The sequence below is a fragment of the Ochotona princeps genome, chromosome 20, assembly GCF_030435755.1.
Source record: "Ochotona princeps isolate mOchPri1 chromosome 20, mOchPri1.hap1, whole genome shotgun sequence".
Lineage (NCBI taxonomy): Eukaryota > Metazoa > Chordata > Mammalia > Lagomorpha > Ochotonidae > Ochotona > Ochotona princeps.
The window spans coordinates 24,710,848-24,731,280 of NC_080851.1; the positions used below are offsets into that span (position 1 = coordinate 24,710,848).

The 20,433-nt window shown below is 49.6% G+C and overlaps 1 protein-coding gene across 2 annotated transcripts; it reads left to right on the plus strand.

The window, feature by feature from the left end:
- Positions 1 to 7: 7 nt before the first annotated feature.
- GGCT (gamma-glutamylcyclotransferase) lies at positions 8 to 6,774 on the plus strand. 2 transcript variants are annotated; one of them, XM_012926143.2, is made up of 4 exons: positions 10 to 346; positions 3,322 to 3,467; positions 4,630 to 4,765; positions 6,429 to 6,774. In XM_012926143.2, the coding sequence occupies exons 1-4, from the start codon at positions 206 to 208 to the stop codon at positions 6,567 to 6,569; spliced, it is 564 nt and encodes a 187-aa protein (XP_012781597.1). In that variant the 5' UTR covers positions 10 to 205; the 3' UTR covers positions 6,570 to 6,774. The 2 variants fall into 2 exon arrangements, with proteins under 2 accessions (XP_004582460.1, XP_012781597.1); XM_004582403.3 differs by lacking the exon at positions 4,630 to 4,765 and having other exon boundaries at positions 8 to 346.
- Positions 6,775 to 20,433: the final 13,659 nt, after the last annotated feature.

Here is a 20,433-nt window from a genome sequence, read left to right on the forward strand (position 1 = left end):
GGTGGGCGGGGACAGCCAATCAGAAAGGAGCTAGCGCCCGACTCGCCCATCCCACATTTTCCGCCTTTTCTTGAGTCGCCCGTGGCGGCGGCGCTGTCCGCTGGGCCGGCCTGGGTCGCCGCCATCCGTGCTGCGCTCCGCGTCCCTGACGGGCGTGCTCGCAGTCCCCCCGACGCGTGTGCAGGCGTGTGCTGGTGGTGGGGACATGGCGGACTCGGCCTGCGAGGAAGACTCGGGCCAGGGGGAGGACACTTTTCTGTACTTCGCGTACGGCAGCAACCTGCTGACCGAAAGGATCCACCTCCGAAATCCCTCGGCCAAGTTCTGCTGCGTGGCCCGCCTGCAGGTCAGGTCACCCTCCCCCCACGCTGTCCTCGATGGTGCGTCGCCACAAGCCACTTCCTGGGGGGAGGCACGCGTGGGCAGGATGGGCTGATGGATGAGGGTGAACCGGGGCTCCCCGGGTGACCCAGCTTGCCCAAGGCCCTCCCCACCATCCTGTGCCCATCCCCTGCTGAACTTGTCTGCCCAGCGGCAGCGGGGTCCTCTCCCGGTGCCCTGAGCTGTCCACAACCCACAACTGCGGCCGGCTCTGTTCGGCTTTTGCCTTCTCCAACTGGCCCACTAACTTCAGAACATCCTCCTGGGGCCCAACCCATGGGTACTTCTGAGAAATCTCCCACCCGATTCAGGGAGTCTGCTGTGTTCTGTTCTGCACCTGCTTTGTTACCTGTCACCAGCTATTGTAAATAATTCTGTTTTCCATCCTTTTGCTGGAAGCTGGTGTTGGGTCTTGTGCCCAGGCAGGAGTGCTCAGTCCAGGTCAGGGGGCTTGGTGAACCCCAGGTGCCCAGCATAACAATGTATCTGTTCATTCAAGCATGAGCTCCTTGCAGCCCTCGGCCCTTGGGAGGGGGGAGGAGGGAACAAAAGTGACCAACGAATGAAGCGGCTGCTTGGAAGCCTGCCAGTGGGCAGGAGACCTGTGTGGGCAGGTTGCACACAAACCCTTCTGGCAGCTTTGACCTAAACAAAGTCATTTCTGCTAACCCCATCAGAACTCTGAGTTGCAAGCAGCAGCCACTGGCTGATTCAAGCAAAAAGACAGAATATGTTGACAGGTTGTTGGAGGGGCTCACAGAGTGAGTGGGACAAGGCAGTAGGACACACTGGCCAAAAAGACAGGCATGGAGGACTGCCCTAGGATAGCCCGCCTGGCAGCACTGACAGAACTGCTCCACTTGGGAGGCTGGGACCCAGCACCAGCACCCATGTGCTCAACCCTGCCTGCCGATGTCCCACATCCGTGCCCTGTTGTGTGGCAGTCTCCACCTGGGTGGAATCCCGGCTGTGTTGGGCACCGCTTCTAGTTCAAAGCCCCAGATGTGTGTCCTGATTGGCAAAGCCCGTCCATGTATCCACTCCCTGATTGCAAACAAATTGGAGAGAATTAACGCATGGAGTCAGGCGCTGGTACCCCAGACCCTCAGTTCGTAAGGTTAGGGAATCTCCCAAATAATCAAGCACTGGGTTAGGAGGAAAAGAGATCAAATTGACAGTTGCTCAGTTATAGGTATGGCCAGCTTAAAAAACAAAACAAAACAAAAAACAAAAACAGGAGACGTGCAAGCTGCAGTGATCATGAAACAGCTGCCCACCGTGCTCACGAAAGTCCTCCCTAAAATCTTGAATGACCTGCGGAGGGGAACGAAAGAAACACTGGGAATGGCAGATACAAAGGAAAGCAGTGTCAGGTTCTTCAGCCAGCACGCTGGAGTTTTGCAAGGAGGCAGGGGCAGTGTGTGGCGTGAGAACTCAGAGTCAGAAAAAGGCCACATTGCCTCAAGGCCCCTGAACCAAACAGCACTTGGAACTCTCAAGGTCATTTGAGAACTGAAGGAAATCAAAGAGCAGGGGTGCAGCTCGGAAAGCTCGTCCTGTTGTCCGTGGATTTGGACAAGGACAGGAGCAGATGTGCAGAGCCCAGTTGGGAACCTGCTGCCGAGAGTGGTGCCAGAGAGGACGCAGTCACTGAGCCAGGGCAGTGGCCAGGGAGGGTGGAGAGAGCGGAGAGATGTTTAGGAGATGACACTGTAGTGATGGAGCGGAAAGGGAGGAGATGTCAGACTGCCCACGGCTAGCCCAAGGTGGATGATGAGCAGCATAGACTAAAGAGAATCAGGTCTGGGAGGAAAAAGACCTCGACAGAGCCCCGAGAATTACCAGCATGCTGGCTGTGGGGGAGAACTAGCAAAGGGAAAGGGTGCTCAGGACAGAAGGCAGAAGGGAAGACCTGCATCCCAGACAGCTGAGCCATGCGGCAAGCTGAGGATCGAGAGTCATCTCCTGGATTTGGCAGTGGAGATCCAGTCCTTGGTGTGGGCTGGGGCCTTCATCAGATCCAAGGACACAGGGTCCTGCAGGAATATCCAGATTGCCCAGCTGGAGGCACGGGCTGCAGGCATAGACCTCTTGGCTGAAATGTCAGGAGAAAACAGACAGGGATAGTGTGTAAATGGGAAAGGCCTTTGTCCCTGAAGGGAGCTCAGCATCCCAGCGCACACGAGCCAAGCGAGGATTCCTAATTCTCTCCAGGTTACTGATCCCCGGACTATCCCCGTCAGGCTAAACCAGCACTGTGGTGCCTCTACTTATTAGCTATGAGACCTTAGGCCGGTTGTATCATGCTTCTAAGCCACAGTGGGTATCATACACTGTTGTCAGAGTAAGAGAGAATCCATACAAAGCGAATAGCACCTTGTGTAGCGACCAATAATTTTCCAGTGCTACCTGCTTTTAGCAATTATCGAGTACAATTCATGAATATTAGGTTAGTGTCCCAAAGTGTACAAATCATTGTGAGGTGCCAACCTCCTTAGGAGCAGATATGGTGATATATTCTGCTGGAGTCTACAAACGTAAAAGCAGAGAGAATATGAAAACTGTAGCTGTTACCCAGCTTGTCTGTAAGTACAAACACATGAAAGTGGGAAGAATTTGCAAAAATGGCAGTGATCATATTAAGCTATTGGAATATGGGGACTTTTTCACCCCCTTAAACTTTTTATTTTAATTAAGGTACTTGTACATATTCAGTATATGTTTCATTTTTCAGAGAAAGTGTATGAAAACCATAACCCTTGATATCCGGATCCTTATCTGTTTATCTTTATATTTTCCACAGCTTCTTACACACAGAAGGAACTGTCAGTGTACTGAATGTTTTAACTATTTGGAGGTCAAGGAAAATCCTTTTCATTTTGTGGAGGAAAATTTGGGGTCAAGCCGGTAGTGATCACACCACTTTGGTTTCCTTCATAGGATTTTACACTGGACTTCGGCAATTTCCAAGGAAAAACAAGTCAGCGGTGGCACGGAGGAATAGCCACCATTTATCAGAGTCCTGGTGATGAAGTGTGGGGAGTTGTATGGAAAATGGACAAAAGCAATCTAAGTTCTCTGGATGAGTAGGTGGATTCCAAGTTTAAAAATAAGTAACTAAAAAGTAGATTGTATTGTAGGACGTGTAAATGTTTCAAAGTCATGATCCAGGGATATGTATGTTAGTGTCAACATGAATGAAATGGCAACCTGAGTTTCTTTCACAAGTCTACAAGTATCATACTTTCTGATGGAGATTTGTGGGAGCATTTGTCCTGTCCTGTGGAAAAGATGAAAGCCCATATTTTTTTCCAAGCAGTTATCTTTTATAAACATTTCTCTGTGTAGTTTCATATTATAAAAAAACATGGCTGTTACCTATTTTTTTCAAAAGCAATTTGGTTCAGGTTGTTTTTAATCCATTCTTTAGGGTGGAAGTTGAACAAGTCAGTGAATAATAACAATCTGTAAAACATTCACTACCTTTTGGAAATGTTTGCTAATGTCTTCTAACCAGACCCTTCTCAGTGTTGTGCGGAACATTTAACTCCAAGAAAGCTGGCCAGAGTAGGCCTTGAGAAAGACTGGCCTGTCCAGCAAGCCTGTTGCTTTGCCTTACTTGTGAACAAGAGGGAGCCATCCTCTGCCCTTGTGGGGGTCAGAACACACTGTCCAGCTTCTGTAGGTCAGGGAACAGAGATGGGAAGGACTACATGGAAGCATGTTTTCAGACAGGATGGACACAGAGTGGTCACAGGTGTACCAGTCATGGCCATCTCTGCTGGTGAGTGAGGCTTGGACACCAGCATCCTAGATGCTCACGACCCCCGTAGGCAGTGTGCAGTGTTTGCTCCCAGCCACACACATCCTCATAGCGTACACTTCTAACCATCTCCAGATTACTTTAGTGGTTAGGACAAACTCTACATGCATACTCATGTAGCTATATTGTTTCAGAAGTAGTGACAGGGAAAAAAAGATCTGTACCTGTTAACTATGATAGTGTGGGTGGGACTCAGATACAGAGGGCTAGCTTTACTGTAAATTCTGACTGTCTGACTGCTGTGCTAAGCCTACTTTAGATACAGTGGTGTGTGTTTGCTACAGATTCCAGAACACATTAGGGGAGCATGTATATTTATGGTTACATTTTTCATGCTATACCCAAGTTGACAAACAAGCACTTTACAACCATAAATGAAATTTGCCTAAGTCAAATAAAGTTGAAATTGTTACTTGTGGTTTCAGGCAAGAAGGGGTGGAAAGTGGAATCTACATTGTGATAGAAGTTAAGGTGTCAACTCAAGAAAGAAAGGAATTAACCTGTCGAAGTTACCTGATGACAAATTATGAGAGCGCTCCCCCATCCCCGCAGTATAAGAAGGTAAGCGGCTCTCAAGGTTTTGGGCAACTCCTTTTGAATTTTCACCAAAATCCACCGAAGAGTGCCTTGTTTTCAAAAGGCCTCGTGTGTTTTGAATCTCACATGAACAGCTCATTTGGTTCAAAATATTTTTAAATAGATAGATGATCATCACCTAAAATACAGATTTAAAAACTGATTGGATTCACATATAATGATAGAGTTTGCTTTTTTCTGTTCATGGTAAAGGAAAAAAAAGATTTTAGAAATGTATATGGAGCAGAATGTTAGCCATCCCTTTTCTTTCTCAAAGTCAAAAACATATATGGGTGTGTTATTAATAGGTTTAGTCTGCACTCATACTTTATTATGGCTTCTTCTTGTGCAAAATCTTGTGAATAACAAGATTCATTTTTTTAAAGATTTATTTATTTTTTATTACAAAGTCAGATATACAGAGAGGGGGAGAGACAGAGAGGAAGATCTTCTGTCCAATGATTCACTCCCCAAGTGAGCCGCAACGGGCCGGTGCTATGCTGATCTGAAGCCAGGAACCAGGAACCTCCTCCAGGTCTCCCACACGGGTGCAGGGTCCCAAGGCTTCGGGCCGTCCTCGACTGCTTTCCCAGGCCACAAACAGGGAGCTGGATGGGAAGTGGAGCTGCCGGGATTAGAACCGGCGCCCATATGGGATCCCGGGGCGTTCAAGGCGAGAACTTTAGCCGCTAGGCCACGGTGCCGGGCCCAACAAGATTCATTTTTATGGGGAAAAGATAAATTTGTTGCTGCTGCAATGTTTTCCCTCCCTCAATGGCCGAAGGCACACTTTCAGAATCATGGTTGATGGCACAAGACAAGGATGGGGATAGAGACCCCAATACCCCTCCTCAGAAGCCCAAGCTGAGGTATCTGTTGGCACGCCTGTCAGAAGATGGCACCCAAAGTGGCACCTGCAGTAATTAGTCTGGCACTGTTCTTGAAGGAATCCCTGCACACGGTTGCCATGTATTCCCCATGGCAAGTTCAGAACAAGGGCAGACCTCGCAGGGTGGGTGTTGTGGGTTCTGCCCCTGCTGGAAATGCCTGGGATCGAGTTCTGATCCACTTTTTGGCTCAGTCTTCCCGGGAGGCAGTGAATGATGGCCCAGGTCCATAGGCTCCTCCCCCCATGTCCATGGGCTCCTCCCACGCATCTGAGGGAGCTAGTTCCTGGCTTCTGGCTTCTGCTGACCTGACCCTGGCTACCGTAGGCATTTTGGGGAGTGAGCCAGCAGAAGGAATATCTCTATCTCTGCCACTCTGCCTTTGAAATAGAATAAATGTTAAAGTTGGGCGGGGGAAGAATATACTTTAGAATGGAAACCAAAACTGTTTCCTGAAAAACTAGACTGTTTTGAAGAATGTGTTTTTTTTTTTCCTTAAAAGATCATACAAATTCTATACAACAAGATCTGTTTTGTCTTAAGAATGTTTTAAATCGTGTTATGGAGTGAAATGCCTCATGTGGCATTGAAAGGTCCTTGCTCATCTCATGCTCAGTGTGAGAGCAGTAACCGTGTCAGTTTCTAGAAGCATCAGAAAGGCAGTATCTCACATTTCCATAGAGCAGATAAGGCTGTGGAATGCTAAAGTAAGTTCTGTTCCTAACTCAAAGGATCATTCTGTTGGTCTGAACCATTTCTAGGTTGTGTGCATGGGTGCCAAAGAACATGGTCTGCCCCTGGAGTATCAGAAGAAGTTAAATGCAATAGAAGCAAATGACTACAAAGGAAAAGTCTCCCAGGAAATAGAAGACATGCTCAAGAAGCAGGAAACCAAGCCTTAGTAGAGCCTTCCAGAATGCATCTCAGGACAGTCTCCCCAGTGTACCACGAGAAGACTTCTTCCCGTTAGAGAACAGAGTCCCGGGTATCTCCACATTGAATCTGCTTCCAGCAATCCCTTGAAGGGACTGTTCATTGGGTGGTGCCTTTTTCCCAGATTAGAAACAGACACTGGGCAGAGGAGTAAGATGGCCAAGACCCCGCAACCCCTCCCACCCCAGGCCATGACAACAGCTCACTGTCCACGCCTGTGGATGCAGCTGCTCTCTCAACTTGGTCGTCTTCTTGTGTGTTTCCAAGGATGCTTGATGGTGGTGCTGGTGAACTGCTCTGGTCTGTTTTATTTTGTTTTTAATCAGCTTGATAAATAAACAAGATGCAGAGACAGTTACTAACATTTTTGGAAACTGTAAAAATGGCATACTGTTCTTAGAGGAATCAATGTATTGTGGTGTAACGTGTTTGCCTTGGGCCAGGCCTCCATTTCACCATGTTGTTAGCCTCAAAGCACGACCCATCCTGGATCTGGGCTGGGCTGATCCTGGAGTGGAACTGCCCAGACCAATGGGGAGTTCCGACACTTGCTGACACAAGGCTGTCTTGGTTCTCTGTGTCTTTCCCATAGGCAGAGGGTAATCAAAACATCTGTACCTTGAGGTCATTTGGGGGATTCAGTCACAGAGCCTGGCACACAACAAGTATGAGCAATACCTTTAGTTTTCTTTGGAGAGGTGGGTTCCTCTGGAGCTGTTCTTAGGGGGGGGGGGTATTTGAAAGTAGAATTGTTGAGATTGTAAAGAAAAAATATATTTTGGGGAACTACACTCTGATTCTTGGTTTATCGAGACATGGTGAACATCTTGTATTTGCTTCCTGAATAAAGGGAAGAGGGGTGGGAAACACAGCAGTAATTGGCAGAAAACCCAGGTCCCTGTGGAACGCCCTGAGCCACACCTTCCAAAATGGGATAAGTGTGGATGGGTTGCAGAAGCATAAAATAAAAGATTGGCTTTGTTTTCTCTTTGAAAAATTGACAAAAAGGAGTTTGCGAGCTACAGCTGCAATTATGTTATGAGGCTGGACTGCAGGTTAGACCTCGTGTTACAGCTGTTACACCCCAGTATTTTCCTTGTGACCTCCAATAATAATGCCCTAGTGTTCCCTTGGGTCTTTTAAAAATTATTTTTAGTTAATTTATTTAGTTAAGAGGTAGAAAAACACACTAGCAGAGAGAGGGCTCCCTTTCTCCTGTTCACTCCCCAAATGCCTGCTGTGAGTGAGGTTGTTCTAGCCACTGGGGACTCAATCTGCGTCTGCACACGGCAGAGACCCAACTATTGGGGCTATTCCCTGTGTCGCCCCAGATGTGCCTGGGCAGGAAGCTGCAGTCAGAAGCTGGACCTGGGAATGGAACCTGACACAGCAAAGTGGGGTGTAGGTATCTTTACCACTAGGCCCATCCTCTCCTCCTTTCTCCTTGTTCTTACCTCCTCTGGGGGAGACCACTTCTGTCAGTGGCCCTGAGTCCAGGTATGGTCAAGGCTCCACCTACACACTAGGAATTGAGTGTATTATTCCAAGAATGTATCTCACCACAGTGACACCTTCACATCTGGACTTCTAACCACGAGGAGTACTATTTCCCTAGTTATTTTCAGGATAATACTACCAATAGTCAGTGTACAAGGTGATTTTGGTCCCATTGCCACCACACAACCTTTGGAAACTGTGTTGCTGAGCACACAGAAATGTACTCAGAATGTTACCAACCCTTCTTGCACAGAAGGAAAGCAGGGAGAAAGAGTGAGCTGGTCAACAATTGACCACGTGTCCTGGGGACAACTGCCTGTGGCAGTGCTGGGATGGGACTCCTAACCCCAGAGCACCCCTTATGCAGGGCACAAAAATACCCTGGGGATTCAGGTGCTAAACGAAGACTAATGAGGTTCCTAGTTTCCATCCCCAGTAGCTCTCATGAATGAGAAAACGATTGTTAAATCATAAATGTAGGGTTGGGTGTTTGGTGCAGCAGTTAAGATGCTATGTGTGTCACCTGTGTCACACTGCGGTGTCTGGCTTTCAGTCCTGACTCCATTTCCAATTCCAGCTTCCTGTTAAAGCACATTGTGGGAGATAGCAGGGGATGGTTTGGTACCTGGGTCTCTGCCACGGGCGCTGGAGACCGAAATTGAGTTCCCAGTTCCACATGGGCAGCAAACCAGCAGATAAAGGAAATAATAAACTAAAATGAGTAACAAAAAAAGATTCCCAAGGTTTTAAGATACTCAAATGATCAAAAGCAGAATATAAAAGAAGCATGTATGGGAACTTTGACTTTTGTGAAAATCTAGCACTCCCTAAACTTAAGACATAGAACACTGTGTTGAAGAAGACTCTGCAAAGTGGTGGAAGGGCAGGCCAGCCAGCAGCCTCAGGATGTAAAGGCACATGCAGTGCTCATTGTGCTGGGGAAGACCACACAAGTGCAGCAACAGACTATCCCACACTTTCAGCCATTGGGGAGTTGCTGGAGGCCTGGTGGGGAATTGGAAATGCAGCAGTAAAGTGTGCCCTGACTCCCTTGGGCAATGGAAGCTGAGCTCAACCTTGCACCTGTACTTCCCTGCCCATGTTAGACTCACTTCCCCAGGCAGGAGTGGTTTAGGTGCAAATCAGCTAAGATAGAAGACTTCACTGAGACCCAGCGTCTCATCACAAACTCCAAAAAATCTCTGCTTTCAACTGAAAAATCACTTGTCTCAAGAACCAGGGCAATGAAATGCAGACAAAACCAAGATAGCAGTTATGTTTCAACAACCTTTTCAAGATTTTAGAGCAGCCAACTAAAAGCAGCCAAACACTTTCATAAGAAACAAGGAACATGTTTGAAAGACATGAAAACCACAGCAAGTCCCAGTAATGGCACAGAACCTTGTGAAGAACTAAACGGAAACGCTGCCATTGAAAAATAAGAGAGATGAGATTGAAAACTCCACAGGAGGACATAGAAGCAAAATGAGGCACATAGACAAGCAAACCAGTGAGCTGGAAGATGGAATGATTAAAATCCCCCAGCCTGGAAAACCAAACCAACGCAGAGCGCTCAGGGCAAGCCTTTCTGTCTGCCCAGGGACCCGTGGGAGTGTGATAAAAGACGACTCATTGTGTCCCTGAAAGAGAACCCAGAGATGCAGTGATTTCAACATCCTGAATTTTGCAAAGGAAACAAATCCTCTGCCTCCGTGTCAACCCCAAAGAAATCCATGCCAAGACACACTGCAGCCACGTCTCACAAGGGAAGACAAGAACTTTCTTGAAAGCAGTGAGAAGTGACACCTACAGAAAGAAAACTACTTGGAATGAGACCAGAGTCCTTGTCATCAACCATGAGGCACATGGTGTGTGTAGGAGAAAGCAGCCCGTTTGTTTTCAAGTGCTGCTAGAAAGTCACGTCAACCACGAATCCGGGGGAGACATTCCAGATGAAGGAAAAAAAAAAAAAAAACCACAGCCGAAGGAAATTTCCCACACAGAAAGGAAATGAAGACGGAGCCGGGGACCATCAGGAGAAAAGATTATGGTATTAATAACCAATGTGGGTTCATGTTATATGAACAAGATACTAGAAATGGTTATATTGTAAACATTAAGAACGTAACTAGATGGCCTATCAGTTTCCAACTGTTGTTACAGCAAGAGACCCCACATTCCTAACTATAAAACACAAAGGTATTATCTTATTGATCTGAAAGTCAGAATTCCAAGCCGAGTCTGGGTGTGTGGGCAGCAAAACTGTTTCCACTGGCCGCAAGGGGGACTGAGGGGTCCACAGGCCAGCCATAGCACTCTTGCTTCCCCTTGGTTCTGGTCCAACTTCGTGGCCAAGTCCTCCTGGTGGCTCCCGCATCCACCTGTTGATGTACATGCGGGTACCTCAGGACCGCAACTGTGCCCACCTCCCATGCCAGGTGCCAGGCCGGGGCAGCCAACATGCAACCTTCCTCGACCCAGTGCCAGATTCGGGTCGTGGATATTCCTGAGGTGCTACTGTGCTACCTCACAGAATTAGGAAATGTTATCTAAACGTCCGCAAACATTCATACCTGAATCCAAACTCAGAATGGACATCCTCACGACACCCGGCCAGGTATGAGACATGCGTGAGTAAATGAGAGATTCGACAGAAGTAGGGGCCAGGAATGGGCCAGGAAGGCAGTTTTCTCGCAAGTCACTTCTCAGGGTGAGCTGGAGGCAGTTGGGGCCGGGTGTTCCCATGGTTGCGACCCGTTTGGCCCGGCGGGTGGGCTCCTGCCTCTTTGCGGTAGGGCGAGACCTGGCCTTCCACAGGCCGCCAGGGATGCGGGCGCGGCGACCCTCGCCCGGTCCGACTGGCCCCCGAAGCTTTCTCCAGCGTTAGCCGTCTAAAACTGTTGGCTGGCAGGACGCTGTAGCACAAAGGGAAGGAGACAGCGAGAGCTGCGCGTGCGAGCCTGGGCGAGCTGCACCAACCCAGCTCGGGGCGTCGCCGGGGGCGCGCGGGCGCTGCGCTCAGGCGCGCCTCGGACGGCCGCGAGGCCACGGCACCTTGCGCTCCCGGGGGCCACCGCAGCGAGCGGGCGGCGCCCACGTCCGCCGGCTGTCCGACCTCCCCTGGGCCCAGCACAGCCTCCGCTGCCCCTGCGCCGCCCCGGCGTCCCCGGCGTCCCTGGCGTCTCCCTGGAGCCCGCTGGCCTGTGGGGCGCGTCTGCCGCGGCCACCGCCTTCCTGGCCAGTTCCCGTTCCTGGGCCGGCGAGACGGCCCCGCGGCCCAGCTAGCTGAGCGTCTGTGGGCGCGGCGCGCTCCTGGGCCCTGGCCCCTGGCCCTGGCTGCTGGCCCCAGCGAGTTCTGCAAAGGTGGCGCTAAGTGCCGGCGACGGCAGAGGTGGGTTGGTGCGGGGTCGGCGTGGAGGGATGTGGCGCGGGAAGGTGGGAGCTGTGCGGCTGAAAGGGGACGCTGGCAGCCGGGAAGAGCTCGGTAGTGGGGGTCTGCACTGTGAACCCCGGGAGTGTGCGGAATGCACCGCGGCGTCGACACAGTCGCTGATGAAGGTATTCCTGGAAAAACAGCAGATTCAAAAAAATTATTTTGGTGTAAAACGTTTTTGAAATGCCTGTGTGTTTTATCATCATAGGCTTTTTTGGTGAATTTTCTGAAGTACGCATGAACTTCAGAAAACTTAAGTTTCAGAAACCTTAACTTTCAGTTCCATTTTCCATGGACCTCTGGGGTACCCTGACTGCCTCTCTGTGGTCCGAGGCAGCGGAGTGCCCCGGAGTGGACACTTTTAAAATTGCCATGCCGCAGAGGGGAGAGGGGGAACCTAGGGTCCATTCGAGCCTCTGTATCAGCAGCCTGGAATGGGCACGGACCCCAAAACATGGCCATCGAGGGGAGGAAGAGGAGAAGGGCAGACAGGGGCCTGCCTGGGCTTGGGGAAGGAACACCAGCCCTGAAGAGGGCAATGACTGATGGGGGGGTCTCCTTCACACTTAAGCAGCCTGGGAAGCACGCCCCGGCTGCTGGTACTTTTATGAGAAGTTTGGGGCATGCTCAGTCTCCAGTCTCCGTTGCTGCAGGCTGAGGCAACTTGGGATTTTGAGCCCGATAGGGAGGAGCCTGGTAGGGAGGTGCCCTTGCCAGGGTTGTCCCTCCTTGTCCTGTTTCAGATGTACCTGCTGCAGGTGTGAGAGAGGAGCCTGCCCCTCCCAGTGAGGGTAGCTGTGAGCCAAGCAAGTGCGAAGGGGGTAAATTTCCAACCTACAAAAAGAGTTTCCTTTTTTGCAGAGTGCAAAGATGTGTCCGTGTTGTAGAGTCTGTGAAACTGTTACTAGGTGACCTTGGGCCAGTTCCTCCACTTTTCTGAGTGCTTGTTTGCTTACCTGTGGAACGGGCAGACATGGCTGGGAAGAGGCTGTGTGCAGGGAGCTCCTGGCAGGGGTGGCGGAGGCAGGAACTGTGTCTGCTTGTATCTGATAACTCTTCATTTAGGACAGCCATGATGAGAGCGACAAATGAGGGGCAGCAGTGGTGTGCTGCTGCCCAGGGTGCTGCAGCTGGTGGGGGTACTGCCTTTTTTTGGAGGCCTCCACCCTGACCCACCATGCCACCTCTATCACCGCCTCCCCCCTTTGGAAGCCAGGCTGTGCACAGGATGTCAGACCCGCTGTGGGCATGCATGCCAGGTTCCCCTGCTGCCAGCAGCCTGAGGCCACGCCCCTGCTGTTGTTCCTGGTTTGCTCCTGGCTCTTGGCTCTGAGACAGCTACTGTTTTTTCAGTGACCAAGGACAATGGAGAATCGGTTATGTGGGGCAGGGGTCAAATCCTCCAGTCGCTTATGCCAGTGTGGCAGCTGAAGGTTTACCCACGTGGTGGTGGCAGCAGCCCTGGGTAGACAGTAAGGTCGCGTAGGCATACATAGACGTTGAGAGTTTTTATCGTGTTTGTGTGATCCCTGATAGCTGCTAAAGCAAAATGATCAAAGTCTTGTCACCCCCCTCCCCCCATCGCCAAAGCATATGGTTCAGTCAGTGTTCGATACCTGAGACATAACCCTAGGGTGGGAGGTGTAAGTTAACAGTTTCTTCTTGAAGTCTCTTTTGGGAAACTTCAGGCAAGATGAAAGTCGAAAAGCTGCATTTGGCATTGGTGCTGAAGGCGTGGTGGGCGTTTTCACAAGCCCTGCTTCCTTTGCTCCCCCGGGGGGGGGGAATCCCTTGCTGGTCCCTTGGAGGGCCTCTTTCCATCCACTCACAAGGGCTGATGTCATTCCAGGAACACTCCTCCTTGACACACGACTGCTGGGCCAGGGCAGGTCTTTCCTGTCTCTGGTGTTGAGAAGTGAAAAACCCCTTTCCGTTGCTAATAACTGATGTCTCCAAGCCTGTGCTGGGAAATGTTGTAATGCCAGACTCGCTTGCCTTCTCATTCAAACTTGAGTGCTATCTGAAACCGTCACCAACCACCCTGACATATGCCTGCCCTTTGCTGTCCTCCCAGACCTGTACCCCTAAGCCCACCTGGGAGGTACTTTTTAGCTACTCAGTCAATTTTGTGTTCCAGACTCCTGAAATTAAAGATTCATGAGTAAACAGCCTCTCTGGAATTTGTGTTGTTGAAAAGTTGTATTTCTCTGTTCATGTAGTGTCAGGCACCCAGACACCTGGGCCATCCCTGGTGCATTAGCAGGGAGTTGGATTAGAAGTGGAGCTGCTGGGCCAGAAACCAACATTCTCCCGGGAGGGAGCCAGTGTTGCAGGCAGTGGCTTTACCTGCAAAAAAAAAGTTGGCCCCATCAAATAGATTAGTATTTTAATAAAATATGAAAATGTGCTCCTGCAGGAAGAGGGTACTTCAAAAACCTCATGAAAATAATGGGTTTAAAAGATAATTTTATTCAGGTGCATACCTTTTTCTTTTTCATAATACATATTTTCCAAGAACATTTTTGCCTTATGTTTTTTCATGGCCAGCACACAGACTAGAGGTGGGAGAGCTGGGAGGATGTTGCAATTCAGGAGGTGTTTTTGGAGCTGCATGCAGTGGGGAGGGCAGACACTGTTTGGTAAGGAAACCCTTTTCATCTTAGAAGAACTCTGGCGAAGTGATGACTAATTTGGGAAATTGTTATGTTGTTCTCATCCCCAAAAGATGAAAGGTTTAGCGACTAAGGACTTTCTGTGCCTTCTTTAATATAGTCCGAATCACTGTGATCTCAAACTCACTGTCAGGAGCTGTGTGTGGAAAGCTTGGCTTTTCTCGTGGGGAGGGGAGGGACAGATAACCATCGTGGCGCCATTCCCAGACTCCATCCCATAATGGCAGTGTTGGCTGTTTAATGTGGGAGCAGGCATGTTGGTGATTCCAAAGGGGAACATAAGATCTCTGACCAATACCACACAAGCGAGATTTCAAGGAAGAAGAAGGAAAAAAGAAAGTCAAAACTGGGTTCAGGACCCTAACCCGGCTGCACAACCTTGGGCAGGATATTGAACCTCTGTGTGTGTGTGCGTGTGTGTTGTCCTTTGTCCTTAAGCTCATGGGCCATCTTCCTTACAGGAGGGTTCTGAGTACTCCACGGGAAGTGTGCCCCCAACAGCCTTGCTCTCAGTGAGCAGTGGTGCTCCTGGTGGGTAATGATTGGAGTGCTTTGGGTTCTAGTGCTTGGTCTTGTTGTCTCCTATTCGTGTGGCTTCAGATAAGGGGCTTCAGCCTCATGACCCTCAGCTGCTCTCTGGGAAGTGGGGGTAACCCCTCTCACCTGGAAATACCATCCTAAGATTTGATTCCACTAAAAGAGGTGATGACACATGTGGTCCATAGACTCCGAATAATGGTGACTGACACACACAGAGACTTGCTGTGTGCTCCTCTGGCCTGAGGACTTTGGAGGTTTTTGTTGTTGCTCTTTAGGTCATTTAATCTTCCCAACAACCCTAGGTGGTGTATGTTATCATTTCACTCATTTTACAGAGGGGACAACCGAGCCTCAACGAGGTGAAATAGCCCAACAATTAGTGAGTGCTCTGCCCTGGACTTGCAGCACAGTCCCTGATCTTTTATTTGTTTGAGGGGAGAAGGAGGAGATGAGAGAGAGAGAGAGAGAGAGAGAGAGAGAGAGAGAGAACAGACTGGTCAGCTGATTCACTCCCCAAAGGCCCCCAGTTGGTGAGGCTGGACCAGGCCGATGGAGGGAGCCTGTAACTGGGTGCAGGTCTTCCATGTGGGTGGCCATCACTACCATCTCCTGGGGTACGCAGTAGCAGGAAGCTGACTCAGGAGATGGGGGAAGGAATCAAACTCCTGTATCCTGTTGTGACAGGTGGGTTTCTTAGCTGCTGGTCTAAACTCTCACTCCTGAATCCCCCTTTTACTTAATCCCCTACCCCACATGCACAGTGTGAGCAGTGTGTTCTCCCCCCGCCCCCATATTCACCTCCTGGAATCAACATGCAGGTGCCATTAGGCCAGTTAGGGCCAGATCTCTGCACATGGGGAGACATCAGCTTCCGAAGACCCATTTGTTTGTGAGTGACAGTGGAAGCTCTCTCTGTTTTCCTTGTTGCCCCCATCCCCACCTGATAACTTTTAAACCTCTGCATTGCTTGAGTGATTTGGTCTAATATCAACTGAAGAAAACAAAAGGATAGACGCTCCTGATGCATTCTGAGTGTGGATAATGTTTTCTTTGAGATACATATCTCACTGCACTGAGTTGTTTATCTTGGGTGCAGCAGTAACAGGCCTTCACCTAGACAGGTATGCCATGTGTCAGGGACACAGAAACCAGACCAGGAAGTGCCCAGGATGCGTCTTAGGTAGACAGCGACAGAACTTAGTGTAGTGTTTTATCCAAAGTCCAATGGCCCCATCCAAATGTACCACTAATTTTGAAACTTCTTACTCATTTTTTTCTCTGCACCTCATGGCCAGTTGAGATGTATCAGTCTTGTGAGAGGTCTAGGACCAGAGAACTCTGGAGAGAATGACTTGTGGATGCCCTAGCAGGAGTTGCCCTACTGACGTGCCCTGGGAAGTGAAGTGCTTGGCTGGTTCTCCCCCTGACACCGAAGGTTGTTACCTTTTTGTAGCTCCTGATTCCTTCTAGTTCATTGGGGATTTGTTTCTGCAACATGTTAAGCCAACAGCTCTTATGAGAAAGTCTTGCCAGGACCTGGAGTCTGCCAAATGCTTGGGATGTCACCGTGGAAGGAACAAACTTAGCCTCTGGTGAATGGAGCTTGAAGGCTTTTGGGGAAACTCTTCAGTTCAGCTGCTGTCACAGACTCCTCTAGACTGGGTAATTTGAACATCTGACATTTGTTTCTTCCAGTTTGGAAGCCTGGACAGGTGAGACTGAGTTTGCTGAGGCTGTCTTCCTGGCTAACAGATGGTGGCCAGCTTATTGCTGTGTGCTCTTGGGCCAGAGAGTGGGAGGGAGTCTGTTCTTTTACAGGGCATTAGTTCCATCCTGGGAATTCACTCCCCCACACCCAACCTCATCCAACTGAAATTTCTTCCCAAAGGCCCCTCCTCCAAATCCCAGAGTTTAGGGTGGGGACACAGATATCAAATCCATAGCAGGGGTGGGGTGTAGACATGCAGATCAGTAATAACTAGCTCAGTGCTGTCATTGAAACATCATGCATGAGACAGAGATGTGCTAGGTCGAGGTCCCTCTGTGATACCTCTCCTGGAATGAGCCTTTACGACTAGAACTTGGGAGTGAAAGAGAGCCATGGCTTGAGCCAGACACAGGGAGCAGGATGATTGATGATTGATGACTGCATGGTAGAAGGAGCTGGGTGTATGGAGTAGGGAGGCAGCTGCTGAGGTGTGGCCTGGGAAGGAGTGTACAGAGAGAAACTGGAGAGTGAATCAAGCCCAGGCCAAGCAGAACCTTCTGGGAGTGGGGAGGACTTGGCCTCTCATTCTAAGATGTGGAAAGCTGTTAAGGTCCTCCCCTTCCCTCTACCCTCAGTAATGTGCAAGAAAAAGAGAACCCATGTGTATTACGCTGTATCAGCCCTGTCTTGGTGTGTGAAAGAATTCTGGAAACAGAGTTTAACTTCCAGAGCAAAGAACCCAAGGCCCAGAACCATGAGATGGAAATCTGCCCAGCCCATTGCGCCTGCTCTGAGATTGGAAGGTTGTGGTGCTCTGGGGACACTGAGCCCCCTTCATGAGGAGCTTTGAAGAATGCACATGGAGCCGATTTAGTCCTTCCTGGTGGGCAATCTTGGAGCAAGGACAAAAGACCCTGAAGAGTGGGGTGGGAGACTGTGGTGTCAGGGGTCCCTGGATAGGGGAAGATCCTCAAGCCGATTTTCTTGCTTGTCTGGTCTGCGCCTTGCAGCTATATCCACGGGGTCTGGAAAGGGGGGTGCTTTTCCTGCTCTGCTCACCTTTAGAAATCAATTTGATCTAACCATGGGGAGTCAAAGTGATTTCAGATCCCTAAAGTAAGTGTTCTTGGAAATTAAAAGCTTCACATAATGCCCAGAGTTCTCTCCATCTGCCAAATCTCCAGAGAGAGCTGCCTACAGCTTCTAGTTGTGTTCAAGGCATATAAGACTGGCCTTGTGTTTCGAGCTCAATTCCTGAAGAAAAATGAAAGCCAAACAAGAAAATCAAACAGGCAGCAATGGAGACTTGTGTGGCTGCTGTGGAAAGGAAGGGGGCCCTGTCAGTAGCGGCGGGTAGCAGTGTGCGAATTCCGTGCTGTACATGCCACAGCCTTGTGTTTGGGGCCAGCCCTTGTGGGACTCCTATCTGCCTTTCTGCCTGTTGGAGCAGAATGCACAATGGTGGAGCCATGTTGTTCACAGTACCAGTTTGTCCTTGAATGTCTGAAAGGTCACTGTCAGCAGACACAGTGCACAACTGGTCTGAGGAGGAGGTAGATATACCAAAATGCATCTCCTTCAAGTGCACAGTGTTCGTGCCTGTAATGGAGGCTTTCAAGTTAAGCTGGGGGTCACGGTCAGTGGGGGGAGTCTGTTGTAGTGAGCATTCTGCTGTCTGAGTGATACCAACTCTAAGGCTGGCAGTGCCTCCTAGAGGGTAGGCTGTGAGTCATGGCTTTATAACATTGTAATTCTATAGATAAATATCAGTGCTCTGTTTCTATTGTGCTAAATGCCTGTAGCAGGGACAGCAGGCTCTGGCTTTGCCAGAGATGGTGGTTGCTGGAGTTTAGTATCGGGTGGGAGGGAAGGGGAGAAAGAACCTGAAAGGTTTCCTGGGTAAGGACAGCCATGTAGATGGGGAGCAGACACTGGACGGGAAAGGTGGGTCACTTTGGCATCGTCCATTTGCTGTTGAGAAGTCAAAACGAAAGCATGTCTTGAGGTAAGAACGTCACGAGGCAGGTGAGCTGGTGATTGAAAGTGCTCAGAGGTTTGTGTTTGGTGAAAAGAAGGGGAAATGCGAGACAGGAAATGATGATGCATGTAGGAGTTGTAGAATGATCCTTCACCAGGGGTTAAGGATTTTTTTCTTCACCCATTTAAAAATCTCTTGTGGGTTTTTTAAAAAATCTTTTTTGTTTTCCTCTTTTACTCTGTGGTATTTTTTTTTTCCTCAGGGATTGAATTTTCACTTTAGATTCCTCATTTCAAAACCAAGTCATGAGCTGATGGTTTCCGACTAAAACTTGGAGACTGATGAAAGCTGTTCCCATCAGATTTACCTCCCCTGCCCAGGGCGAACCTCTCATGTATTTGCAAGCGCACAGAGAGTGCATGGCCTTCCCCTGTGTGTTTGGTTTGCATGAAGTTAACAGTTCTAAACATTTCCCTCCCAGGGGCTGGAAGTTAGAGGCAGAATGGAGAGCCAGGGTCCCTTGGAGCAGGTGAGCTGATCATGAAAGGTGCTCTCTCAAGCCACCTTGATGCAGGGGAACCTTCTCCTAGCAAGGTGATTCTGGCTGTGATGGCTGTGGTTCTGGTACCCAGACGGACTGGGACTGGCTGGCAGAGGTGTCAAGCAAGAGAGGGCATGTCTGGTGTGTGGATCTCTGCCTTGATGTCTTCTTGTATGGACTGCTTCTAAGTGTAGGGTAGACTGATGCTCTGTGTTATTGTCCAGAGTAGGGTGGGCGGCACCAGCTGCTCCTGCTGAGAGGGGTACATGAGTGTGGGGCTTTCCTGGCTGTCAGAGCCCTGGGCTGGTGGCAGCAGAGGGGCTGGGGGACACTCCCTGGACTACCTCTGTTAGTCTTTCCTGCCTAGCTTCCTGCTGTGTGACCTCAGGCGGCTCTCCCCCGGGATCTTGTTTTCTTCAGCTGTTCCCAGCTTCTCTTTAGACTTTAGATTTCTTTTTTTCTCTATTTATTTGAAAGGCAGGAGGTCAAAGGCAGTTAGACAAAGCTTCCATCTACTGCTTTGCTTCCCAGATGACTGCAACAGCTGGGGTCACTCCAGGCCCTGCCAGGAGCCAGGAATTCTATCTTAGTCTCCCACATGGGTGACAGGGGCCCAAGTACTTGGCCATCTTCTGCTGCTTTCCCATGGGCATTAGCAGGGAGCTGGATCAGAAGTGGAGCAGCTGGGACTTGAACCTGAATGCTGGCCCTGAATGCTATTCAAATCCGCCTTTAATGCCAGCACTGAGATCTAGGGCAAGGCTGTGCTCTGTTGACAGATGACCAGCAATCTCAGTAACTCAAACAGCCAGGGTTCCCTCTTCAAAAAAAAAAAAAAAAAAAAAAAGATTTACTTTATTTTTATTGAAAAAGCAGATCAGAGTCACGGACCGGAGAGACAGAAAGAGCTTCTGTCTATGGGTTTACTCCCCAAATGGCTACAACGGCTTGAGTTGAGTCAATCGAAAGGCAAGAGCCAGGAGTTTCTTGCAGGTTTCTCCAACACAGATGCAAGGTCTCAAGGCTTTCAGGCCATCCTCTACTGCTTTCCCAAGCCATAAGCAAGGAGCTGGATGGGAAGTGGAGCAGCCGGGACATGAGCCAGTGCCCCTATGGGATCCCAGTGCGTGCAAGGTGAGCCATGGTTCCAGGCCCCCCTCTTGTTCTTAATATGCATGCAGGGGAGTTGGCAGAAGGCAACCGACATCCCCAGTGACGCTGGTCACACTGCAAAAAAGAACACCTTCTCCACCAATGCCTATAGCTTCCTGCCACAGGAGTTCCTTCTGTTCTGCCCACATTCCTTGTATGTAAGCCAGGATCTTTACGGGAAAGCTCACATTTAGAAGCTCACATTTCAGGAAATGACAAGCGTTTGGGGAGGGAGGATCAGCATAGGAGCAGGACTAGGCCAGATGCCAGCAAACCTGCCTTGCTTTTGTGTTTGGAGTTGTTTCCAGTCTA

What these genes read in the sequence shown, in the direction of transcription:
- GGCT (XM_012926143.2), top strand. Translation starts at nt 206, where the DNA reads ATGGCGGACTCGGCCTGCGAGGAAGACTCGGGCCAGGGGGAGGACACT. An exon ending in GCTGCGTGGCCCGCCTGCAG is followed by an intron (nt 347 to 3,321) that starts GTCAGGTCACCC and finishes TTTCCTTCATAG; the next exon opens with GATTTTACACTGGACTTCGG. An exon ending in CATCCCCGCAGTATAAGAAG is followed by an intron (nt 4,766 to 6,428) that starts GTAAGCGGCTCT and finishes AACCATTTCTAG; the next exon opens with GTTGTGTGCATGGGTGCCAA.